This window comes from Megascapheus bottae, chromosome 19, assembly GCF_031878675.1.
Source record: "Megascapheus bottae isolate mThoBot1 chromosome 19, mThoBot2.hap1, whole genome shotgun sequence".
NCBI lineage: Eukaryota > Metazoa > Chordata > Mammalia > Rodentia > Geomyidae > Megascapheus > Megascapheus bottae.
The window spans coordinates 43,402,469-43,426,739 of NC_143527.1; the positions used below are offsets into that span (position 1 = coordinate 43,402,469).

Below are 24,271 nucleotides of genomic sequence, written 5' to 3' on the forward strand. Positions count from 1 at the left end.
TGTGTCTGTGTGTATAAACCAGATAATTATGTGCATCACTGTGGGTCTAGGGTTTATTGATGAGAAATGTGAGGCTGAACTAATACTTATATTTATTATGCCCTCAATGGACAGGAAGTTCTTTTTCTATGTTAGAAGTGCAAACTCATTTGATTTCCACAAGAATTCCACGAGGTAGCATGTTGTGGACTGACTACTGGTCTATTGTCAAATTGAAATGACGCCTTAATCCCTGGTATGGTTGTATGTGGAGATGAAGACTTGAAGCAAATAAGTCATTAAGGTTAAATAAAGAGGTCTGATAGTTAGGGGTCTTATAAGAAGAGTGGGATTGGCTCTCTATGCTAAACCATATAAAGTTGGGAGGAGAAGGGCAGGAACACAAGATCTGGGGCAAGCCCTTTCCAGATTGATCTCACATCTATACTCCAGAGGTGGAAGACAAAGGAAGTCTTAAACTCCCCAGCCTGTGGTATTTTGTTGGAGTAGTTGAGCTGACTGATACCAGGCATTATTATACCCCAACCTAGAAGCAGAAGAGACTTCTCTAGATTGCTCAGGCAGTAAGCCAGACCAGGCTCTGAGCCAGCTCACCTGCGCGCACTCCTACTGGGCTCCAGGCAGAGATGAAATGAAAGAGAATGTGACTTCTATTCTTTCAGAATATAGAATATTGTTTTGCAAGTTTTAATGCTTTATATAAGATCTCATCTCCTCCTTTATTTCTTATTTTAGTTAGGATAGGCTTGCAGTAAGATTCTCCAACCCCTTTCTTAATGTATTGTTTTGACGTCTTTGAAATATTCTTGAAAAGCAATGTAAATGTTTGGGATTTACATTTTTTTCTACATCTATTTTTTTATATGTATGCTGATCCTGGGGATTGAACTTAGGGCCTGGGTACTATCTTTGAGTTTTTTTGTTCCTTAAGAACAGTGCTCTACTACTTAGACAACAGCTTTACTTCTGGCTTTTGCTGGTTAATTGGAGATAAGTGTCTTACAACCATTTCTACCTGGGCTGGCTTTGAACCCTGATCCCCAGATCTCAGTCTCCTGAACAGCAAGGATTACAGGCATGAGCCTTTTAAAGCTCTTTTGATTCATCTGCTTCTCATTTTGGAGGCATTTTGTGATATGATACTTAAACTCATGTAAGTTCAGTATTCTATATTTTATAGTAATATTTATTATATTACTTATGATATATTACATATTTATTATATGCTTAAGCTCCCTTAACCTGTTTATTATATATCTTTCTATACAGTCCTAAGTCAATATATGACTGTCTGTTTAGACATAGCTGTTTCTTCTATCAATTTGTGCAGTGCATAATTTCCCAATTCCTGTACTTGTCTGATACTGATTTTATGGTTGTTCTGGCCTTAAAACAAGAGGGACAATCTTTTCCTCATCTCTTACAATAATTTTGTAATATTTATACAATGTACTTATACTTTAAATGTTCATTAAAGTTCATCTTTTAATATTCTTCATAAAGTTGGAATGTTCTGTTTCTTGACTAGCTAGTATTTACAAACATATTTGGGTATGGGTCATGTCTGAAAGTCTAGGTAAATTTTAAGTCATACATCAACTTTTAAATACTTGAAAAGTAATTACTATTCAGAATTTCAGTTTCTTCTAGGATGACCAATCATACAAAATATTGTTCTAGAAAATCATCTACATTTGTGATATTTACATTAACCTATTATAATAAGAACCTTATTGTAGTTCTACTATCAGCTATATGTGGGCTTCTTTTTCTTGATGATCATTACCAGAGGTTTGTCTATCTCTTCATAAAGCCAAGTTTATATTTGCTGGATCGATTTTATTTTCCTCTTGTACTAGGACTTATATTCAAGGCCTGGAACTCTTGTTCAACTTTCTTACTTATAGCTGGTGTTCTATCACCTGAGCCATGCCTTCAGCCTGGTTTTTTGCTGGCTAATTGGAGATAGAGTCTTATAGACTTTTCTGCCTGGGCTGGATATGAAACCAAACTCTCATGATCTTAGCCTTCTGAATAGCTGGGATTGCATGTACATGCTATGACACTTAGCTATTTTGTTGATTTTTATATTGGTTTATAGCTTTTTACTTAATTTTCTGCTAATATATTTTTCCCACTGGTTCTGTTCTGTTCTATTTTTTTGAATTACAGATTGGGTCTTATTTTCAATAACAACCCTTAAGAAATCGAGTAGCTTTCTTCTTTTTTTAATCCTGCAGGTTTACGAAAGTCTTCCCTTGGTATACCCTTGAGTACTGGTCCTAAAATCCTGGGCAGGATACCAAAGTCTGAAAATGTTCGGGTCTCTTAGATAAATGCCACTGTATATACATGGAACAGACGCAACCTTCCTACACACTTCACATCACCTCCAACTCACTTATAATGCTAATGACAGGAAAATGTTCTGCCTACATTCTAGGCAGACACAGTTTTGTCCTGAATGTTCTCAGCAGCTGGCTGAATCCATGGATGTGAAACCATGATTATCACGGACTAGCTCAAGTGCGGACTTGCAGCTACGGTAAATGTTTTCCTTTGATTCATGATGTTGCCAAAGTGCTTTTCACCTGGATCCCACATGCTGATGGATTAACTTCACTGCCTTTTCCAGAGTTGGCTGGTATTCCTTCCTTCCACTGTGTCCTTTCTCCTCCCCTCGTTTCACCCTTTATTTGATGGTCTGTGTTTTGTGGGCTATGGCTATATGTGCACTGCCCTGGTCCACATGCTATTCCCTTTTCTTTTTTTTTTAATTTTTTTGCCAGTCCTGGGCTTAAGCTCAGGGCCTGAGCACTGTCCTTGGATTTTTCTCAAGGCTAGAACTCTACCACTTGAGCCTCAGCACCACTTCTGGCTTTTTCTAAGTATGTGGTACCGAGGAATCGAACCCGGGTCTTCCTGCATGCTAGGCAAGCACTCTACCACTAGGCCAAACTCCCGGCCCCACTTTTCCCTTCTTGATGTTCTTTCACACCCAAGATCCAAGATCAGGCCATCCAAAGCTATTACTTCTTACCAAGATTCAGAGTACCCCTGCATGCTGTGTCCATTCTCTTTCATCTCTAGTCCTTACTTTACTTCTGGGCTGTCATAGTTTTCTTTAACCTTTTGAGTGCTATGCTACATACTTTTAATACAGGTACATGTTATGTATACACATATAGCATCAAATAAGTACACTATATAAATGCATATTATTTTATTGTGTAGCATTTCTAGATATTTATAAGAGGGTTTACAGGATAGGTTAGTTTGTCATCATTGCTAGATATGCATATGTGTGCATGTGCGTATGTATGTGTGTGTGCATATACAGTGTGTGTGTCAGTACTGGGTGTGATTCACAACCTCATGTTGGGCTTTTCCCCTATGGCTGGCATTCTACTACTTGAACTACCACTTCCACTTCTGACATTTTAGTGATTAACTGGAGATAAGAGTTTGTCAAATTTGTCTGCCTGGTTGTTTTTTAAGCTTCAGCCTTAAATATCAGCCTCTTGAATAGCTAGGGTTACAGGTAGGCTAGAGCTCTACCCTTGAGCTACAGTACCACTGCCAGGTTTTTTCTATGTATGTGATGCCGAGGAATCAAACCCTGGTCTTTGTGCATGGTGGGCAATCACTCTACCACTAGGCCAAACTCCTGGCCCCTCCTGATACCTTTAAGCAACACCTTTTATATTGCAATTATGGGCTGACTTTACCAATTTAAGAAGTAATGGAATCTTCTCTTGTGTAGACTATAACTACAAAATTGAATCTATTATAAATAAGTTAATTGCTTCCTATGTGTTTTCTCATTTTAATTTTTTTCTCTGGAAAAAATCCTATAGGATACCACTTCTGAGAGTACAATTCACTTAAGAGTTTCTTGGTTATGGGGCTGGGAGTTTGGCCTAGTGGTTAAAGTGCTTGCCTGGAATGCGCGAAGACCCAGGTTTGATTCTTTGGTACCACATATATAGAAAAAGCCGGAAGTGGTGCTGAGGCTCAAGTGGTAGAGCTCTAGCCTTGAGAAAGTCCAAGGACAGTGCTGCTCAGGCCCTGAGCTCAAGCCCAGGACTAGCAAAAAAAAAAAAAAAAAAAAAAAAAGAGTTTCTTGGTTAAACAAAAATAGCATTGATCAACCGTCATTAAGATAAACAAAAGCAAAACATTAGAGGGAGATTACAGCTTCTATTGCATAGGTTAGGAGACTGAGGCACAGGGCACTCAAATCTAAGCAACAGATGTGATGCTAGCATGGTGACCTAAGGATTGATCCCGCATGCACACTGTTTTTAGAGTCTATTTTACTGAATTATGGAATGTAGTCATCTCTGATACAGCACCCATTGAATTTTGATACTACCAACCAGCATTCACATTTAGAGATTTTTTTTCTTTACACAATATAGCCCGATAACAATGGCTTTTAAATCCTGAGTGCTTTTCCTGTCTGTTGCTATCGCAACAAATGAAAGCAATCCAGGCTATGTTTACTGATAATTTATAAGCAAGTGCAGTAAGCAATAGGAGAATCTGGAGTAGTTAATGTTTTGTAGAGCGTACATAATCCTTCAAGAGCTTGACTCATGCCTGACTTTCTATTACCAAGTAAGCAAAGAATCAAAAGGGGCTCGCAGTGCATGGTGGACTCACCCTTCCCACTTCCACAAGGTTGGTCACCATTATGATGCTTGCTGTGTTCTCGTGCCACACCATCCGCCAGAAGTCATAGACTGTCTCTTGCATGGGCCCTGGCATAAAAAGAAGACACTTGGTTTGTCATTGTTAAGTGTTCCCTGGGGGATTAAAAAAAAGTTTACTTTTAGTGATACTAGGGTTTGAACTCAGAGCCTTGTTCTTGGGAGGCATGTGTTTTTCCATTTGAACTATGCCTCAGATCTTCTGGCTTTGGTTTTTTGTTTATTTTGGTAGGATCTCAAGCTTTTGTCTGGGGCCAGACTAAGACCTTAATCCTCCCGTGCCTCTCGTGTAGCTGGGATCACAGGCTCACATCTCCATGCCTGATCTGCTTGATAGGGGTTCATTTTTGACCTAGGTTGGCCTTGAACAAGGATCCTCCTGACCTCTGTTTCCCAAGTAGCTAGGATTACAGCTGTGAGCCACCATGCCTGGCTGCAACTGGGTTTGCAAATAAATCTATACCTACCCATATTCAGATCTCTCACTTTTATAGATGAGCAGAGCTCTTTAACATAGATGAAAAAAAAAACCTCTGATTCTGCACCTAAGAAATAATGAATCCTTCAATCATGGTTGAAGTCTCTCATGTCATCAAACATTATCTGCATCTGAGTTCTTTTTACCCCTCTTACACTATTACCACGAAAGAAAGTTATTTCTCCATCATTTAGCTATTTATCTCCATAATACTCAAGAGTGAAATTTAAAAAAATGGATAACATTACTCTTTCTGCTAACAATTGGCAGATATCTCAGAGAAGTGGTACAGAGAATGAAATGAGCCTCTATAGGAAAAATGGCCTTTTCTTGTTTCTAATATTTTTCTTACTTGGTGCCATCTGTCAATTGAATGCCTTTTTTTCTGTTTGATTTTTCTAAAGCATGTCTAGGGTTGAGTTGTAAGCACTTGTACTTCCTTTCACTGGGCATAAAGATTCTGGCAGAGCATGGCTAGACTGGCTTCCAAGCTCTTGGGAATCTGAGCTTTATTGTGTCTTAAGGGGAAAAGGCAATGGGGCGATATGTATTACAAAATGGCAATGTTACAGATACCTTCACTTGCAGGAATGTGGGTTTAAAATTTCTCTTAATCTAGATTTAAGAGGAAAAACCTAATTCTATTTTCTGTCTATGCATCCTTAAGGGTATATGTGTAATCGTGTGAATCTCAGAGACAAGCAAGAATGCAAGAAGAAAGCAATGCAACAGTCGTGACACATGGCACATCACACAAAAGTTCAGGCTGAGTCAAATCCAGCACCCTCTGGCACTGGTTTAACATTACAGGTTCTTGGAAGTGAAACCCAGATGTCTGAATCTGAGATTTGCCTTTCCTTTTATCTGACTATGTAACTTAGGGCAAGTTCCTTAGCCACTGTGATCCTCAGTGTCACTCACTGTTCATGACAGTAACACCTTTGAAGGGCATTTTGAGAGCTCTCAGAATTAATGTACATGCAAGTATTTTTTATATACCAAAGCAACAGGAGGTAACCAATGAGCATTTGAAGCTATTTCCTGAGGATTAGATACTGAGCAATACTGGCACACTCAGGAGCCATTGAGTTCCCGCCTGCATTCCTCCAGATCAATTAAGAATTGGTCTTGTGTAATTCTCCTTTCTCTCTTCCCTGCCCAGGCACAGCTCCCAGTGCCACTGTTCTTCCCTTGCCGCTTCCAAGTCCACTCCTCCTCTCCTGCAAAAGTGGACTCTATGTCCTAATGCCCGTGTCTAATCCCTGTTAGTCACACACACACACACACACACACACACACACACACACACACACCCCATATCCTGTGACGTCACCCCAGCGACCTCTGCCCATTCCCCTGGCAGGTGCATGCCATCCTCCTGCAGCAGAGGCTGAAGATTGCAGTGACTTTAATCTAAGGCTACAGAGGGCCAAATAAACATCGAATTCTATCAGTCATAGTATTTCTAGCTGGCACAGTGGTACATGTATTGTGTACTTAACAGTTTGTTACTTATTCATGAGCATCTATCTTTGTGCAATTTGTCTTCCCCATGTGACCCCTGAGAAAGAAAGGTGGCTTTCAGTGGGTATACAAGCCTGTGCCACCTACTTGGAAACTTCCAGAAATGGTTCTGATGACAATGGCTACAGTGGGTGAGTCAGAGTTTGCCCGTATTCAGGACAGTGTGTACCTACAGGAAAAGTGAACTCCCCTTTGTGCCACCAGAGTCCTGTCCTTATCCACCATAATCCATGTCAGCAGGACGCCTCCTCTGGAGGTGCTCTCCTGGTGTATACTGAGCCTTCTTCAGTGCTCATGGGATTCCTGGCACGACGGGAGCTCCATGAATAGAAGCTAATGAGTCATCCATGGCCTCGTGGCTCATGCCTGCACTCCTAGCCACTCAGGAAGCTAAGCTATGACAATTCATAGTTCAAAGCTGGGCAGAAAAATACATAAGAACCTTATCTCCAACTAACCACCAAAAAGCTGGAAGAGGAGCACCTGACTTGAGCAGAAAAGGCTGAAAGCACTCAAGCTATAGGTTCAAGCCCCAGGACAAGGGAGGAAAAAAAAAGTATTTTTACATGTGTAATCTACATTACTGCTGCGGCGGTGTATTCAACACATGCTAAGTATTAAATGACATTAATGTCCAAGGTTGGTTTGATATTCTTTCTCAACTAATACTTCTAAGATTACTTACTGAAGTTGAGAACCTAATACCCTGTCTCCTTTCCCAGATCAGGGAAAGGGGGCATCTTTGCAAGGATTCTTCAAAGGAGAGAGATTATCACTCAGTCCTTGGGGTGCTCTCAGAGCACTGACATGGAACCACTGTTACCCATCACTAAGCAGATAGCCCTCCTGAGTCCCCTGTGGAAGGCTTTGCTTCCAAATTTGGATCAGTCCATTACTCTGGGTGGGCAAAGTACACTTCTACTTGCCAATCACGCTCCTCCCTTAACCACCAGTGTTTTTAATCTACTGATTAGTCGAAACCCATCTACAAGCTCTGTGAACCAAAGAATCCCATTTCTCTCCGACTGGAAGGAAGTTCACTCATTTGTAAATGTTATTTCCCTTTTTTTCTTTCACATATTTCAAATTATTTTCCAAGACCTGGGAAAAAAAAATATGTCTCCTGTCATCAGATCAACGAACTGTGCAAAAGGCCAGGGAAGAAGCAGTCTTGACTGTTACCATGAATAGTTAGTGCCAAGGGATTTTGGAAGTTCTAGTGGAGTCTAGGGGTGCTACTGGCCACACTGAGCTCACAGACTGTGCTGGGAACAGGAGGTGGCACCTTGGATGGGACTGTCCTACAGGGAGAAGCAAAGAAGGAACAATCTTCAGCCTGAGGGATCTGCCCGCCAAGGTCACAGGGGCTACTCACAGCAGAATCACAGCTCAGTTCCTGAGACAAGGGATCCCAAACTTCAGGGAAGTTTCTCAGGACTGAAGGTATGGTTGACAGGCTAGCCTCTGATTCTCCTGGCTCCCGGCTGGGTGGGAGCCACTGGTTTACACTGTTGGTTCCTTTACAAGATATCACTCAATGGGCGAGAAGTTATTCTGGGTAGTCGTCCCTCTGTGGGACTCCAGCATTTGAAAGGTAAAGCTGTTGAAATGTCCACTACTGGGCCACTACCACATTCCCTTCCCTTCACAATTGTTGACAGTCACAGACCTATGCTGAGATATGTAGAATGAAAAAAAAAAAAAACCCACCAAGAAATAAGAGCTAGTGCCATAAAAAGAGAAAGACATTCCAGGGTGGGCTTTAGTGTGTGAAAGATGAGTTCTCTGATTGGATGGTGTGAGAGAGATTAAAAGTTTTAACTTAAAATGTAGATAGATGACTTTAACCCCCTTCTTTGCACATTCAAATTTTTGTCCAGTATGTTTTCCTATCAACTAACGCTGTCAATAAGTCCAAGGTCTTTGAGCACAAACACTGGTATATGTGAGGTGTTTGTTTGTTCCTCTTCCCTTCTCCATCTTTAACAAATCATAAATACCAATTGGTATTCCATCATAAAATCTAACATTTTTTGAGCATTTTGTACTTTTCTAGGTCCTCTTGAAGGACCTAGAAAAATCACTATGCTATGAAATAGTTCTAACTGCTCACCTCCATTTTACAGAAAGGAGACTGAGGGCACAGAGCACTTGAATAAATTACAGGTAGTGAACTTCCTTCCTCTTAGCCTCTTCTCCCTTCCTCTCCTCTTCTTTACCCTTCCCTCTCTCCTTTCCCCTCCTCTTTTCCTGACAGGATTTCACTATGTAGCTTTAGTTGGCCTAGAACTCCTGTCCTGTTCCTTCTGCCTCATCTTCCTAGATGCTCAGATTAAGAGGCGTGGTTTTGAAACCAGCAGTCTGGAACTATTCCATCATAAGGCCTCTATGTGAATGTTAAGAACAGCTTAGCAGGGTTCACCTAGATACATGTGTGCCCTGTAGTTTCCCACAGAGGAAAACAGAAGAAAACCCATGTGGGTCACAGGGAAACTCTTTAACTGGTTTTACATTAGGTTACTTTCTTCCTTTAACAACCCCATTGTGGTAGAATAAAATCCAACTTCATGAGCACAGCTAGCTCCTGAGCCTCCCCACTAGCCCCACCCTCTCTGGGAAGCCCGTAGGAGCAGGTCTAGAACAAAGCCTTGCCTGCCCAGTCCCCTCCCTCCCTCCCACCTTGCTTTACCAGCTCACTGGAAACAGCAGAGGCCTACATGTTCTCTTCAGTTCCCTGCCCTGCCCCTCAGTCCAGCCTCATCTCTGAAACCTTCTCATCATCTTCCTGTTTAGTGTCTACCACAAAGCTCAGAATATAACTTTGTTTTTTCTTCTTTTGGCATGTGTGTGGGTTCTGAACTCAGGATCTTAAGCTAGCATTTTACTACTGAGTCAAACTCCAGTCTCTTTTTGTATTGGTTATTTTGGAGGTACGGTCTTGCTCTGTGTGTGGGCTGCCCCATGGTTGCTGGGGATAACAAGGGCATATCATCATGTCTAGCCATGGGTTGAGATAGAGTCTTACAAACATTTATGCCTAGACTGGTCTCAAACCACATTCTTCCTATCTTTACCTCTAAGAAATTCCCCCCCCCCCCCAGTTTCATCAACTTGTGCCTGAACTAGGTTTCCATAGTGATTATCTTGACCCTGTACTTCCCTGACTACCTTCCTCTCCTTGGCTACTTTGATGTCTCCTCTGAATCCCACCCCCTCTGTGTCAAACAAGGCTCAGCTTAGCAAACTGAAAGTCACTTCTTTAGACTACTAAGACTCATTAATTTGACAATCAACATAATTGGTGGAGTGTATGATTCATTCATTCATGCAGCCTCCTTGGCCCTGGTGGGAGTGAAGTTCCACCCCTCCCACACTAGCTCAACACTCAGCTTGAAGCTGCACAATAGGCATTCTGTACCAGGCCTATAGCAAAGTGCATCCCTAATAGGATGTAGAGGTTAAGAACATAAAGTATTCTGCACTTCCCAGAAGCTTGCTTTTCCTTAGCTAGAGATAAGGCAAGAACAGATGCCCTCGCTTATGTAGTACCAGAAGACAGAGAGTCCTAAGATGGAGACATGAACATTTCTTCAAGGCTAAATGAAACAACAGCTTTTTATTAATTAGTTAATGAACAACAGCTTTAATTAAGTTTGTGCTAGTACTGGGGCTAGAACTCATGGCCTGGGTATTGTTGAGCTTTTTTGCTCAAGGCTGACTCTCTACCACTTGAGCCACAGCTCTACTTCTGGCTTTTTTTTGGTGCTTCATTGGATCATTTCATGGACTTTCCTGTCCAGGCAGGCTATCAACAGCAGTCCTCAGATCTCAGCCTTTCAAATAGCTACGATTATAATCACCAGTGTCAGGATCCAATAGCTTTTAAAACATTAATTTTCTGGTGCTTTACATCCATGTATACTCTACCTAAACTCATCTCATTGAATGGGAGGCTCCACTGACAACTGCCTCTCTTGCACTTGACAAGAGTTTCATTCATCCCTGGTTAGATGACCAGGTACTCTCTAGGTATGAATACTATGGGTAAGAAACAAAGGAAAAGTAGAATAATGACCCAAAAAGACCTTACCCTTCTAAAACATTTCTGTTCAGATCAAATTTGGCATTTTGGTTCACTTTGGAAAGCTCTGGACTCAGAATTGGTTTTGAAATGGATCTAGGATATTTTATGGGAACATCTCATGTACTTGAATAAAACCAGGGGTGAAGGTTTCATGTGTTTTCTTTCAGGTTTGGTCTGCTTTAATTTGTAAAGTGGTTGAGGGCTATTTAACACATGTCCCAGAACACCCATTCTAATTACAGGGATCCTCATTTTATCTTGGAAAGTATGTAATATCATCATCTGTCCATGACTTAAACATAAACACCTGAGGAATGTTTTTATAGAATATTCAAGGGAGTACAAAATTTCAAACTCCAAATTGCCTTTTTGGGATTACACAGGAGGAGCTTGTGGAGACCTGAATTAGTAAATGATGTTTCCCAGCAGATAATGCTGGGAAAGGAGGGGATTAGATCTGATTGGTGCCTGAAAGGCCTTTGAGTATGGACACTGCCTTGGGCCTCATGAAGTAGACCTGACCTGATGCAGGCCTGAGGGTAGAAGGCAGAAACAGCAGGTCTTCTAGTGGGAACAACCACAAGAATGATTCACTCTGAACTGAATGGTAAAGGGGATACACTGGTGGCCATCTTGTGAGGAGGCATAAACTGTTTATAAATACAAACTGATGGTTCAGACTTGATGAGTAGTAAGAAGAAGGGGACATATACTAAAGAAAAGACAAGCTGCATTTACAGATTCCAGTCCTGGGCAAGTCAGAATGGAGAGGAGGAGGCAGTGGCTGGGTGCCACTGACATTTGGTCACTGAACAAACTGCACAGGAGGTTTCCACAGAGATGCTCAGCCTTGGGAGAGAGTAGGTGTATCTCTCAGGAGCCGTGGATGGACAGGAAGAACTGGCACCAAGGGCCGAGAGGATGGGAATGGAGCTGTTATCACAAGGTCAAAACCAGGGGTTCTCGACGTATTTCAGGCAGTAGCAGCCTCAAGGTTTTTGTTTTTCTTTTTCTATTAAATGAACACCTCCCAAGATGCAAGAATTGTTTGACCACAATAGTAAGGAAAAAAAAAAGTAACTGAAGAGATTCTATCCCATATGGATATAGAAAGGAAAAGTTGAAAAACATCTCATGGTATTTTAAAGCCAAGAATGGCTCTCCATCCTGAATGACCAGCAACACAAATGTCCAGATAGGATGAAATGGGAATCCAAAGCAAATGGGGGTGTGGCGTCAGGGGATGGGTCAAGGTGAGCTGCAATGAAGTATGGGGGCAGTGCAGCGTGACAGGTCCCGGGATAGCAAAGTCAGGGTGGGACTATGTTTCCTTAGAGCAGGGGCAGGGTAAGGTGGACTTCTAGGCCCAGGTGGGGCTGGTCTAGGAACCAGGAGGGTGGTGGAGAGGCTCATATCTGAACCTGACTAGTAAAGATCCATTACATGTACTGAAGTAAATCACGGTTCTAAGATCCTTGGACCCTTGGGAGACCAAGAGCAGAATGGCATCAAAATAAAAGGCCCACACACAAAGTCTTGGGAGATGCGTCCTGTATTCTGTCTCATTTAAGGTGCCACAACAGGAAAGACTTGGAAAAAATTCTACTCAGTGAAGTAAGCCAAGTGCAAAGCAACAGGCTGCATCGTTTCCCTCACTTGTAATAATTATAAATCCATAAGTAAACTTCTAAATCCACAAGTAAACTCAGTGGATAGTAAAAGACAAACAATCACACCAGGACATGATTAATTATACAGCAGTCTAAACATTCACACACTGAAAACCAAGGAGGATATTCTTAGGAGATGATTGCAAGGGCTGAATAGCTATGTGCATAGGATCAAATAAAATGATGCCTATCGAAATGAACTCCAAAGCCAGGTGCAGCGGCTCACATCTGTAATCCTAGCTACTCAGGAGGCTGAGATCTGAGGATTGAGGTTCAGTGTCATCCCGGGCACTAAAGACTGTGAGAGTCTTATCTTCAATTAACCACTAGAAAACTGGAAGGGACATTGTGGCTCCAGGGGTAGGGCAGTAGCCTTGAGCTGAAGAACTCAGGGACAACACCCAGGCTCAAGGTTCAAAAAAAAAAAAAAGAACTCCAATGGGCGGGGTAGGGGGAGGGAAATGGGGATCAAGACATGAGAAAGGGTATCAATGGATGTAAAGTAATGCACCTTCTATCTGGTGAATATAATGTAACCCTTCTATTAATTACAATAAAAATATATGAAAAAAACCTCCAAGAAATGGAAGCTAGAGGGTTTTCTTTTTCTTTTTTATGACATTGCTCTTTGCCTTTTAAAATGTCCTTTTGTCTTTGGTATTCCCTTCTGTCACTCTTTTTGATTTCTGTACCCTTTGTCTGATATATAAGTTTATCTGATTTGGGGAGAGGAAGGGGAATCATAGAAACTATGAGAAAAAGAGTAAGCCAATTCAGAAGTGATATCCACTAGACACTATGTTGGAAATGAACTATATAAGACTTGCAGGGGAGGGAAGCTGGAAGGGGAAAATAGGGAGAGAATGAGGGGGGGTGCTACTGTTCAAAAAGAAATGTACTCATTACCTGTCCTATGCAACTACAACCTTTCTGTACATCATCTTTACAAAATATCTAAAAAAAAAAAAAGACACCACAGCAATGGCAAGAAGCACCATCAGAAAATGAGAGGTAACTTATGAGACTAAAATATTTTCCTAGAGCTGCACGGAGGAAGTAGCAAAGCTGGGATTTCAGGACAGCCCAGCTATTCTGCTCCAAAATGAGCCAGGTAAGACTTCATTAGGGATCCTGTTTATGTACACGAGCCCTAAAATGCTGCAATAAGATAGATGATTTTATCTGAAAGATTTAATGCGGTATGTGGTGCTTGAGTGTTAACCCAGGCTAGGCTTTGTCAAGTTCTCTGCCCTCTAATTTGTTCCATCAGAACTGGAAACAACCAAAGAAACAGCATGAATGTGGAAAGAGATGAGCCTGAGATTTATGCATTAATCTTAAAGCTCTTGCTACATTCATAAAAGTGTTCCTAAATGTTCTATCCATTACTGCTGTTGTTGCTGCTGGTGATAATCTATAATAACTATTATAAAGTCAGTTATTCAATAGTTAGAGAATTAGGTATCCCTTCAGTGGTTTCTGAGTAAGTTTTTATAGCAAAACTTTATATGACTTTTTTTCAACATGATACTGCCATAACACTTACACTATAATTTCATATTTAGTATCTTTTCATTTTGGCAGAAGGGAAATGTAAAAAGTAGAACCTGACACTGTGCTTTGCGCACTGAAGTGGTAACAGTGACAGAGAAACAGCTGGCTTTTGCATTAATAATCTTAACATCACTTATTTGATTCATGCCTCCACTCTCCCCTGAGGCTACTTAGGATAGAATGGTGAATTTTTATGAATAATGTTTGGTTTCAGTTGCAGGAAAAGAAAAGGAGAATTGAGATAGCCAGGTACATAGCCGGTGATATGCTCATTTTCCAAAAGAATAGCCCACGGAAATTTCTATTCAAAAAGTAATAATAAAAACTAATTAATGAGGCTAGGAGTTTGGCCTAATGGTAGAGTGCTTGTCTAGCATGCATGAAGACCCAGGTTCAATTCCTTGGTACCGCATACATAGAAAAAAGCCAGAAGTGGTGCTAAGGCTCAAGTGGTCCTTGAGAAAATCCAAGGACAGTGCTCAGTCTCTGAGTTCAAGCCCAGGACAGGCAAAATAAATAAATAAATAAATAAATGAATAAATAAAAATTAACTAATGAGTGAGAAGCAAACACACCACTAATTATTCTATCTTAGGGAATATTTGGGATTATTTTATGTCACCTAAATTTGAAAACAGAACTAGCAGTATGTTAAAATAGTGTGAGTTAAGGACAGTCCTTAGGGGAAGCAGTCTTTAGATATAGAATTACAGGGTTGGGAATGTTCACCAGCCCATTGAAATTTTAATTGGTGATAGTAAAAGAGAAAATTGGCCTTGAAGCTATAATAAACCACACCTTTTTAGAAATATTGTTGAAAACAATGACTTAAATAATAGCATTAAGTTGTGTTTTTGGTTAATAAATGTCAGTGGTTCCCAAACAAAGACTTTCTCAAGTCTTCTAATCTGGATCCCCTGATAAACAGGTAGTTGACATTTGCCAGGGTTGACCTGCAAGTGTCTGTCTTCCTTTTCTCTATACTCCTCTCCTCCCGTTCCTTATTAATATTACGCTGGTACTGAGGCTTGAACTCAAGGCCTGGCCACTGTCCCTTAGCTTTTTTACTTGAAGCACAGTTTCACTTCTAGCTTTTTGCTGGTTAATTAGAGATAAGATTCTCTTGGATTTGTCTGACCATACTGCCATCAAAGTGTGATCCTCAGATTTCAGCCTCACAAGTGGCTAGGACCCAGCAGTGCCAGGCTCACACTGTTTGGCCTTCTTATCCTTAAAAGCAGGCACATCTTTCCTGTGTATCTATGTATCATCTTTCCCACAGACCATGCACCCACAGGTTGACATTTATACTTTGATCACACCCTTCTACCAGATTCTCCTTTTGGAGAACACTTGCCTGCATTTCCTGTGACAATCTCTTCATAATTTCATAGAATGTTTCAAGGTATATTAGCCGAATATATGAAACTCTGGGTGGACAGCAAAAGGTTATGTGTGATTTAATTAGGAGAAAATTGGTATAAACCAGACATTAATGAGCAGACTATAAGTAAATACTAAATTTCTTTGGAAATCTGTGTGCAATTTTAGTGATAACCTTATAACCATCATCTCCTTTGGAGGCTAATAACCTTTTACTTTATTCATTTATTCCTTTAAAATAATTATGAAATGTTAAAAAAAACAAAAAGTAGCAACGTGCTGGTGGCACATGCTGAAATCATAGCTACTCAGGAGGCTGAGATATGAGAATTAGAGTTCAAAGCCAGCCTGGGCAGGAAAGTCTATGAGTCTGTTATCTCTAACCATCAAAAGCCAGAAGTGGAACTGTGACTTTCAGAGCACTAACCTTGAGCAACAGGCTCAGGCACAGTGCTCAGATTCCTGAGCTCAAGCCCTAGAACCAGAAAAATGAAACACAAACAGAAAATACATGAAGTATGCATGGCATATTATTTTAATAAAGATCAACTTAATTGATAACCATGTTATTTCTAAAGATATAAGGAACCTAGTAAATTTTAATTTTGGTCTACTTTCCCATTTGGCAAATTATTATTATCAAGTACCTTAGTTGCAATGATTCCTTCATGATTTGCATTTTGGTTTTCCTGAAATATCTTGACAAGGACAACAATCATGCATTTCCACACTACTATTATGCCTTAATTATTTATGAAATGATTTTTAAAAAGTAAATTGAGGGGCCAGGAGTTTGGCCTAGTGGTAGAGTGCTTGCCTAGCATGCACAAAGACTCAGGTTTAATTCCTCGGTACTACATACATAGGAAAAAAAAAAAGCCAGAAGTGGTGCTGAGACTCAAGTGGTAGATTTCTAGCCTTGAGAAAGTCCAAGGACAGTGCTCAGGCCCTGAGCTCAAGCCCAGGACTAGCAAAAAAAAAAAAAAAGTAAATTGAAAACAAAATTACTCCAGTTTTCTTGGATACTTCTTTGTTTTCTCTATTCAGACCTTCAAATTCTTCAAACAAGTACATGAATGAGAAATGTGGCTTTATTGGCTAAGTTTGTCATACTTTTTGCATATATTTAAAAAGTTATACATGTTAAAATTATTATTTTTGCCATCAGTCTTGGGGCTTGAATCAAGGCTTGTGCATTATCTCTGAGCTTTTCTGCACAAGGCCAATGCTCTGCCACTTGAGCCATAGCTCCACTTTTAGCTTTTTGGTGGTTAATTGGACGTAAGAGTCTCATGTACTTATCTGCCTAGGCTGGCTTCAAACTATGAATCCTCGGATATCTCAACCTCCTGAGTAGCTGGGATTACAGCCATGATGAGCCACTCATGCCCAGCTGTTCAAATTAATTTTAAGGATACATTTTAAAATGAAAATTTATAAGGCTACCCTTAAAATCTTAAAATAAATTATTTCAAATAACTCATATGCCATTTAAATGGAAATGTTATTAAATTCCAGATAAATATAAAGGCATTTAAGATAGCTTTGATAATCTCATGTTGTTACTATATCTGACTTTGTTACCTGTTATATTGTATATACATTCATGTGTTTATTTGAAATAAGGAAGGGAAGTGGGGAAAACAAGATGAATGGGAGGAGAGAGGGGAGGGAAATGGAGCCTAAACATGAGAAGGGGTATCAATGTGTGAGAAGTAATGCACCTACTACCTGACAAATGTAAACTGTAACCCTTCTATACATTATCCTGACAATAAAATAAGAAAAATAAAAATGACTCTGAACATAACTTAAAAAACTTAAGTTATATCATGCTTGGCATATGATGACTTACATCACAATCATGGTTTGCTTTTTTAAAAAAGAAATCTTATCTATAAAAACGCTAATATGTAAACTCAAAGGATAAAAACTTCTACATATTAGTATTTCAAAATTAAGAAATTAAAAACTAAATACTAAAAATATAGAAAAGTGTTTCCTATTGTAAAATAGAGGCAGATGAGACTACTCTGATTGTGTTGTTTCTGAAACTTGTTAGTGAGTTTTTGCAGACAATTTCTCAGATCCTTTAGGCTCTCCCTTTGTGAGTAGGAGAACCCTGGGTGTGGTGCAGAGTAGGGTCACCTGGATTCATGTGATGTCTGTGTTTTATTATCTTTAAGGCAATACTTTACTGGGAACCAATATTTTACTTTCAAAAACAAACTTTCAAAACAAAGTCCATAAGATTCTTATCTTCAAATTAGCCATCAAAAATCTGGATGTAGAGCTGTGGCTTGAGGTATTAAATGTCAGACTTGAGCAAAAAAACTGAGGGACCATGCTCAGGCCCTTAGCTTATATCCCAGTATTGGCAAGCATGCATAAACACCTCCAAACCCAAAGAATTCCTTAAAGATATCAAACACTAACCTTTGATTGTATAGTCCTCTCCTTATGCTGACTTGCAGACCTGAGCCACATGTGACTCTGTATGCAAAACTGAATAAGAGAGGCCTTTCCAGTGCAGTTCCCCATTTCTCAGCTTCCTTGATATAAATCAAGATAGACTATCTTCAGCCATCTGGTCAACCTCAAGCCAAGCAGAAGACAATGGCCTAGCCAGACCCACTTCATACACACAGCAGAAGCAGCCAAGGGCATTCATTTCTTTCCTTTTGCCTTCTTTTTATGTTCCCTTCTATTCCTCTGAATTATTATCCTTTTCCCTAGAACATCATGTCTCAGCTTCATTCTGTTCTCCAGTGGCATCTTAGCTTTCCAAAGCATCACTGTGTAACATCCCCGAGTCATCTTTATTTCAGAAATTGCTTTCAATGAATTCTGTTGGGAAGGAACTGTTTTGGTGCTTGGGATTAAGCTGTTTTAATTCACATGTAGTCCAACTTTAAGTGTACTTCAGGAAACCTTTGGAACACCAAGTCAGGAGCGGAGTCCTTTGTTGCTTTTAGAGCTCATTCATTTCTGCAAGACATCAGGAACTGTGGGAAAACTGGCTTCTCACAGCCCATTATATAGTTTCCTGTCTTTCTACTCCCAAGGTGTGTTTTGTTTAAAATTTCAAGGATGTTGGGCACCAGTGGTTCAGGCCTATAATCCTAGCTATTCAGGAGGCTGTAGTATGAGGATCACAGTTCAAAGCCAGCCCAGACAGGAAGTCCATGAGAACTCATCTAAAAAAAGTCACCCAAAAGCCAGAAATGGAGTTGTAGCTTAAGTGGAGCTATGGCTTAAGTGATAGAGTGTTAGCATTGAGCAAGAAAGGTCAAGAACAATACCCAGCCCTGAGTTCAAGCCCCAGAACTAACAACCAACAGAAAAGTTCACAGTGATGATTGTAGAATATTGGTGACAAAACTTTGATCATGCTTCTAGAAGAAAACATTAACATACTGGGGGAGAGGGGGGAAGGAGAAGGAGGGATGTGAAGAGTGGGCTGACTCCGGAATAGGTAGGATCATAAGGATTATGCTAAAAGCCATCTGAGGTTGTGCAAAGTCTATTTCTGAGCCTGGGAATTCTACATCTAGAATCTATACTCTTAGACTCTTCTTTAGTTAGTCTTGGCCCAGTGATCGACACAAGACATACTTGTATAAAGAAGCAATGTTAGGTCAAGATTTAAAGATTGTTTGCAGGTTACAAAGAAGCAAGGAAATATTTTATGAATGAAATCAAGATGGGGTACCCTGATAATGTGGAGGTGAAATGTTGAAAAGCATTTCTGGAAACCCCACCTATCTAAATAAACCCATTAGTTATTTGGATTTCATTGTCTTGGGATTACATTCAGCTCTGTTCTGGAAGCATGCCCCTTTGGCAGTTACACAATGGGTTCAGCTCGGGTGGTACAACTGTGACTGGGAATGTGAAGGTTTCTTCTTGTGGAGAGCAGGTTGATAAAGGCAAACATCAGAGTTGCATGATTAACAATTAGGTGTCTGGTGAGCCACTGAAATACAAGAATGAAAAGGTTGGTGGTCAAGCATGTCAACAATCTCCTTTACCATGCAGAGCAGGAGTTGTGACTTCTGCAGGGATCTTTGATCCCTGATCTCTGGAACAAGCAACATGCAGAGGGTGTTGAGAGGAGGTGCAGGAGAAAGTACTGAGCCTCAGAATGGGGAGCATGACAGATGTTCACAAGAGCCTCCTGCTGTGACCCATAGCATTCATTAGTACTGGTCTCCAATGAGAAGTCTCAGAAGCTGAGTTTGGGTACTTGCAGCAAGGAGAAAGCAGAGAGAAGGCAACCAAGGAGGAAAAAAGGAGAAAGGCAGCTTTCACAATGAAGGGCTTTGGTAACCCAAAGGACTCACTGCCTTCTGTCAAGGAGAAGCAGAGTGGAGGGGAAAACCTATATTCATATGCTTCAGGGGTTATTGCCAGAGAAATAAAGGCTTTCATTACTCTCTATCTTCTTTAATTAAGCTTTTCTCAGTACACAAGTGGGATCCTCTTTTATTTAAGAAAAAAGAGAATAAATCTAATGAATGAATAAAACAGAGATAAATTGGCTCCCTAGACACAGCTTGGTGCAGGCAATCTTAAACATTCAATGGCTATGTGAGACAGCGTATCAGGAAATAGCCAGCCACAAACTTTTGGGTTGAAAGGCAAGAGAAAGAAGTTAACTTACAATGGACATAAACTTCCTAAACTGTTTCTTGCTTTGGTAAACTTGTCTGGAGCTATCCATAATAGATTAGGGACCAGAGTTAGAGATAGTGGCTTAGTCTTCTTTGGTTAGCATTTTTTTTCATCTGCCAAATGGGGAAGAGAAGTATTTAAAGAAGCCTGGAGTCTGAAGCCAGGTGCTGGCAGCTCGCATCTGCAATCCTAACTACTGAAGAAGGTGAGATCTGAGGATCAGGGGTTGAAGCCAGCCTGGGCAGACAAATCCCAGAGACCCTTATTTTTTATTAGCTGGCAAAAAGCCAGAAGTGGAGGTGTGGCTCAAGTGGTAGATCCCAGCCTTGAGTGAAAAAGCTATGCAAGGACATGAAGCCCTATGTTTGTCCCAGTAGTGATGTTTATGCACCGACCCCCAAACACTGCTCCCCTCCCGCCCCCGCTATGTCTGTTCTTGCATCACAATTACAAACTGGTAATAGAGATCATCATTTACAGATGTTTTTTCATGGAAATTCTGAGGTCCTGGTGCATTGCTGACACAGTGCTGAGCCTCCCACACAGGGTGACAGCAACAGTTCTTTACTTTTAGATGAACGAGTCTCTAAAAATGACTTTTTTTTTTTTTCCACAAGGGCCCAGGGAGCTTGAGGCCTGGAGAGTCTTGAACCATCAAAGAGATAAGGGAATTCATTTACAGTTCTATCTTTTCCAGGCTGAACCTGTTTTTTTTTTTTTTAAAAAAAAAGGTGTGTGTGTGTATGTGTGTGCACACACAAGTGAAAGAGAGAAAGAAAAGAGAGAGAGAGAGAGAGAGAGAGAGAGAGAGAGAGAGAGAGAGAGAGAGAGAGAATATATGGAATATATGTACACAATTTTTCCTTTTGAACAAAAAGGTCCTGTAAGGAGAGCAAGTCTGTCTTATCATATTGGCTTTTCTCCTAGATAAATGTTGCATATGCTCTTTTAAATTATGAATGTTTGCCCATTAAGTTTGATGATACTTTTGCATAGAGGATTTATTTCTGCATTATAGCGATGCATTAAACCAACTTCTACTTTAATTGGCAACTAGTTTAATGTAAAAAAGTAAGGACTTTTAAAGTTTCTATCAGCTTTAAAAGAGTCTGTAATTGTACAATTCAAATGTACCCCACATATGAATTTTTCTTAGATTTAAAAAACACGACTCTTTCAGATTTCACTGTAAGTGAGATAAAGTGACATTTGTCTCTCTGTGTCTGGCTTATTTCACCTTAACATAATGTACTCTTAAGGTCTTCTATGTTGGCAGTAATGATATTATTTATTTATTATTAATATTTGTTGGGTTGTGGGGCTTGAACTAGGCCTGGGCGCTGTCCCTGAGCTCTTCAGCTAACAGCTACTGCCCTACCCTTGAGCCAAGCCCCACTTCCCATTTTCTAGAGGTTAATTAGAGATAAGAGTCTCAGGTCCTTTTGTTCCCAAGCTGACTTTGAACCTTGATCCTCAGATCTCTCTCAGCCTCCTGAGTAGCTAGAATTACAGGCATGAGCCACCACACCCTGCTAGTAATGATTGATTGATTGATTGATTGATTTGCCAGTCCTGGGCTTGAGCTCAGGGCACGAGCACTGTCCTTGGACTTTGTCAAGGCTAGAACTCTACCACTTGAGCCTCAGCACCACTTCCGGCTTTTTTGTATGTATGTGGTACTGAGGAATCGAACCCGGGCCTTCGTGCATGCTAGGCAAGCACTCTACCACTAGGCCAAACTCCCCGCCCCTAGTAATGATATCTTTTAAAGGCTGAATAGTATTCATCACCTATACTGACCATACTTTAAAAATTCCATTTGTTGGCCTGGAGTTTAGCCTAGTGGTAGAATGCTTGCCTACAATGCATGATGACCCGGGTTCCATTTCTCAGTACCATATACTTCGCAAAAAGGCAGAAATGGTGCTGTGGATCAAGTGGTAGAGTTCTAGCCTTGAGAAAGCCCAAGGACAATGCCAAGACCCTGAGTTCAAGGCCCAGGACTGACAAAAAAAATTCCATTTGTTCACAGAGGAACACTTAGCCTATTTCCAAATCATTGCTATGAATCATGTTATAATGGATATAAATCATGTTATGATGGATGTATATCATATATTTGAAATAGCCAAAAGACAGGATTTTAAATGTTCTCACCACATAAAAGATTGAACAACATCTAAGATGATGGTAATGCTAATTACTAAATTCATACCACAATGAATATATGCATTGAAACATACTTGGTTAGCCATAAATAAAGCAAAATAAACTAAAAAATGAGAAAAATACAAAATGGGAAGTGAATAAAATGCATTTGTTTAACCACCTGCTTAATACCAGGACAACATTTATCAGATTTTTTCTTTGTGGCTTTAGGTTCCATTATTGTGGAACATGGATCTGCTGGCATCCACAAGTACATAGACAGATGTGAATTACTATGGTCTGTTGTTGGCATCACCTTTAATTTGCAATCTATCCTTCTTCCTATGTTTTTGATAATTAATCTGAACTGATAAAGAGCAAGTTCATCAGAAACACAGGGCCAAAACATGTCTATGGAAGTGATCATTTGGCTCATTGGCCAGAGTTTTTGGAAATCAACCTGATGATGAACAACTATTGTTGTTCAGGTAATGAAGCTGGGTTACTTAAGGAAACTGAGGCCTGGTGAAGGCAACTCAGAAATATGGTATTTAGAAACACGGAAGTGCCACTTTTGCTTCAAAGAGAGACAGCAGGATGCACAGGATGCAGGATCCTTCCTGAAGGATGCATTCCTCACCCAAAGAATTAACACTTGTCTGACAGGATGTATGTCTTCCTGAGAAAAACTGCAGATAGCAGGATAGCTCCTTGTCTGAAGGATAAGCCTCTGTTTTATGGCAGGATGAATTCTTTCCTTGAAATCAATAAGTAACAACAGGTGTGACTCTAGCAAAGACAAAGCATCTATCTTTACATTAACTTTGAGGCCAGGCCCCTGCTTTTACCCTATAAATACCCCCAACAACCCAAGAAGCTGTGTATCTCTCTGGATGTCTTCTTGGGTATATGTATGTCTCTCTGTATGGTTGTCTCTGTGTCTCTCTTTATGAGAGCATTCACAATCTGCTAGAGTGTGCCCTTGCCCCTCTGTGTGTTTGCTTTTTTGTCTGTTTTCCTGACTGCCTGCTTGATTACTTCCTCAATAAAGCTATCCCAAGTTTTACCATCATGACTTGTCCAGAAATTCTTATTCTGCCACTAAATGAAGAGTTCCTACATTTAAAGGGAAGCTTCATTAACCCTTGCCTCCCTCTAGTGACAGTACCAGTGGTAAACCTTATATAAATGTGTCCCTGGGTAAATGGAGCCCTTAGCTTCATGAGGCTGTGACTACCTTGGAATAATAATTCTTTCAATATTGAAAACAAGAGATATTCCATTTCACTAGATAATACCTTTAACCTGATCTCAACTAGGACATAACAAATGAAACTAAAACATAACCTACAACCTTCTGACAATGTAAAATCAACTTAGCCAAGGAAAACCAGTATCAGCTCCCATAGAACTTGTACTTGAGGTACAAGCCACACTAGTGCTTGCTGGAATTAAAACAAAAGCTGTTTACTGAGGACTTGGGTTGTGAGAGAGAAAGGGCAGGGAGAGGGGGAGAGGGGGAGAGAAGGAGGGGGAAGAGGGAGAGGGAGAGAGAGGGAGGGAGGAGGAATGTTCAATGTTCTTTCAGTTTTACTGAGAGATAATTTCAAGGGCTCATCTCCATCTGGAGGCTGGCATGCAGGTGACAAAAGGCAAAAGCTTCTTTGCTACAGAGCCTGCAGACCTTGTGCAGACGCCCTAAGAACTCCTTGCTTCAAGAATGGCTTGCCTGGGAACATGAAATGAACTACTCAAAGCCTGCTATTTACTGTTCAGAAGCCTGGAGGGGAATTCTGATCTGGGAAAATTATAAACCCCACTCATCTTGCTGAGAACCTTCATTAAAATTGCACACACCACACGAACTATGAGGAAGAAATGTAGAAAGGAAGCAGGTTTGTTGCAAAACCTGATGAAGTGACCACTGTAATTTGCTTGGTAAACATTTTCCACCAAAGCAAACACAAAGCTCCAGATAAAATACTATGTTTCTCTTTTTCAAATGATGGACTAAGCAGAAGGAGATTTGATAAGGTATATGAGG

The 24,271-nt window shown here is 40.4% G+C and overlaps 1 protein-coding gene across 8 annotated transcripts in view; it reads right to left on the reverse strand.

Annotated features, from left to right (window-relative positions):
* Ptprm (protein tyrosine phosphatase receptor type M) overlaps positions 1-24,271 on the reverse strand; it is a 750,652-nt gene that overhangs the window by 60,465 nt on the left and 665,916 nt on the right. For all 8 annotated transcript variants that reach the window (XM_090353479.1, XM_090353477.1, XM_090353478.1 and 5 more), the window contains one exon: positions 4,666-4,763. In XM_090353479.1, coding sequence (XP_090209605.1) covers positions 4,666-4,763 — 98 coding nt within the window. The remainder of the gene's footprint in view (positions 1-4,665; positions 4,764-24,271) is intronic.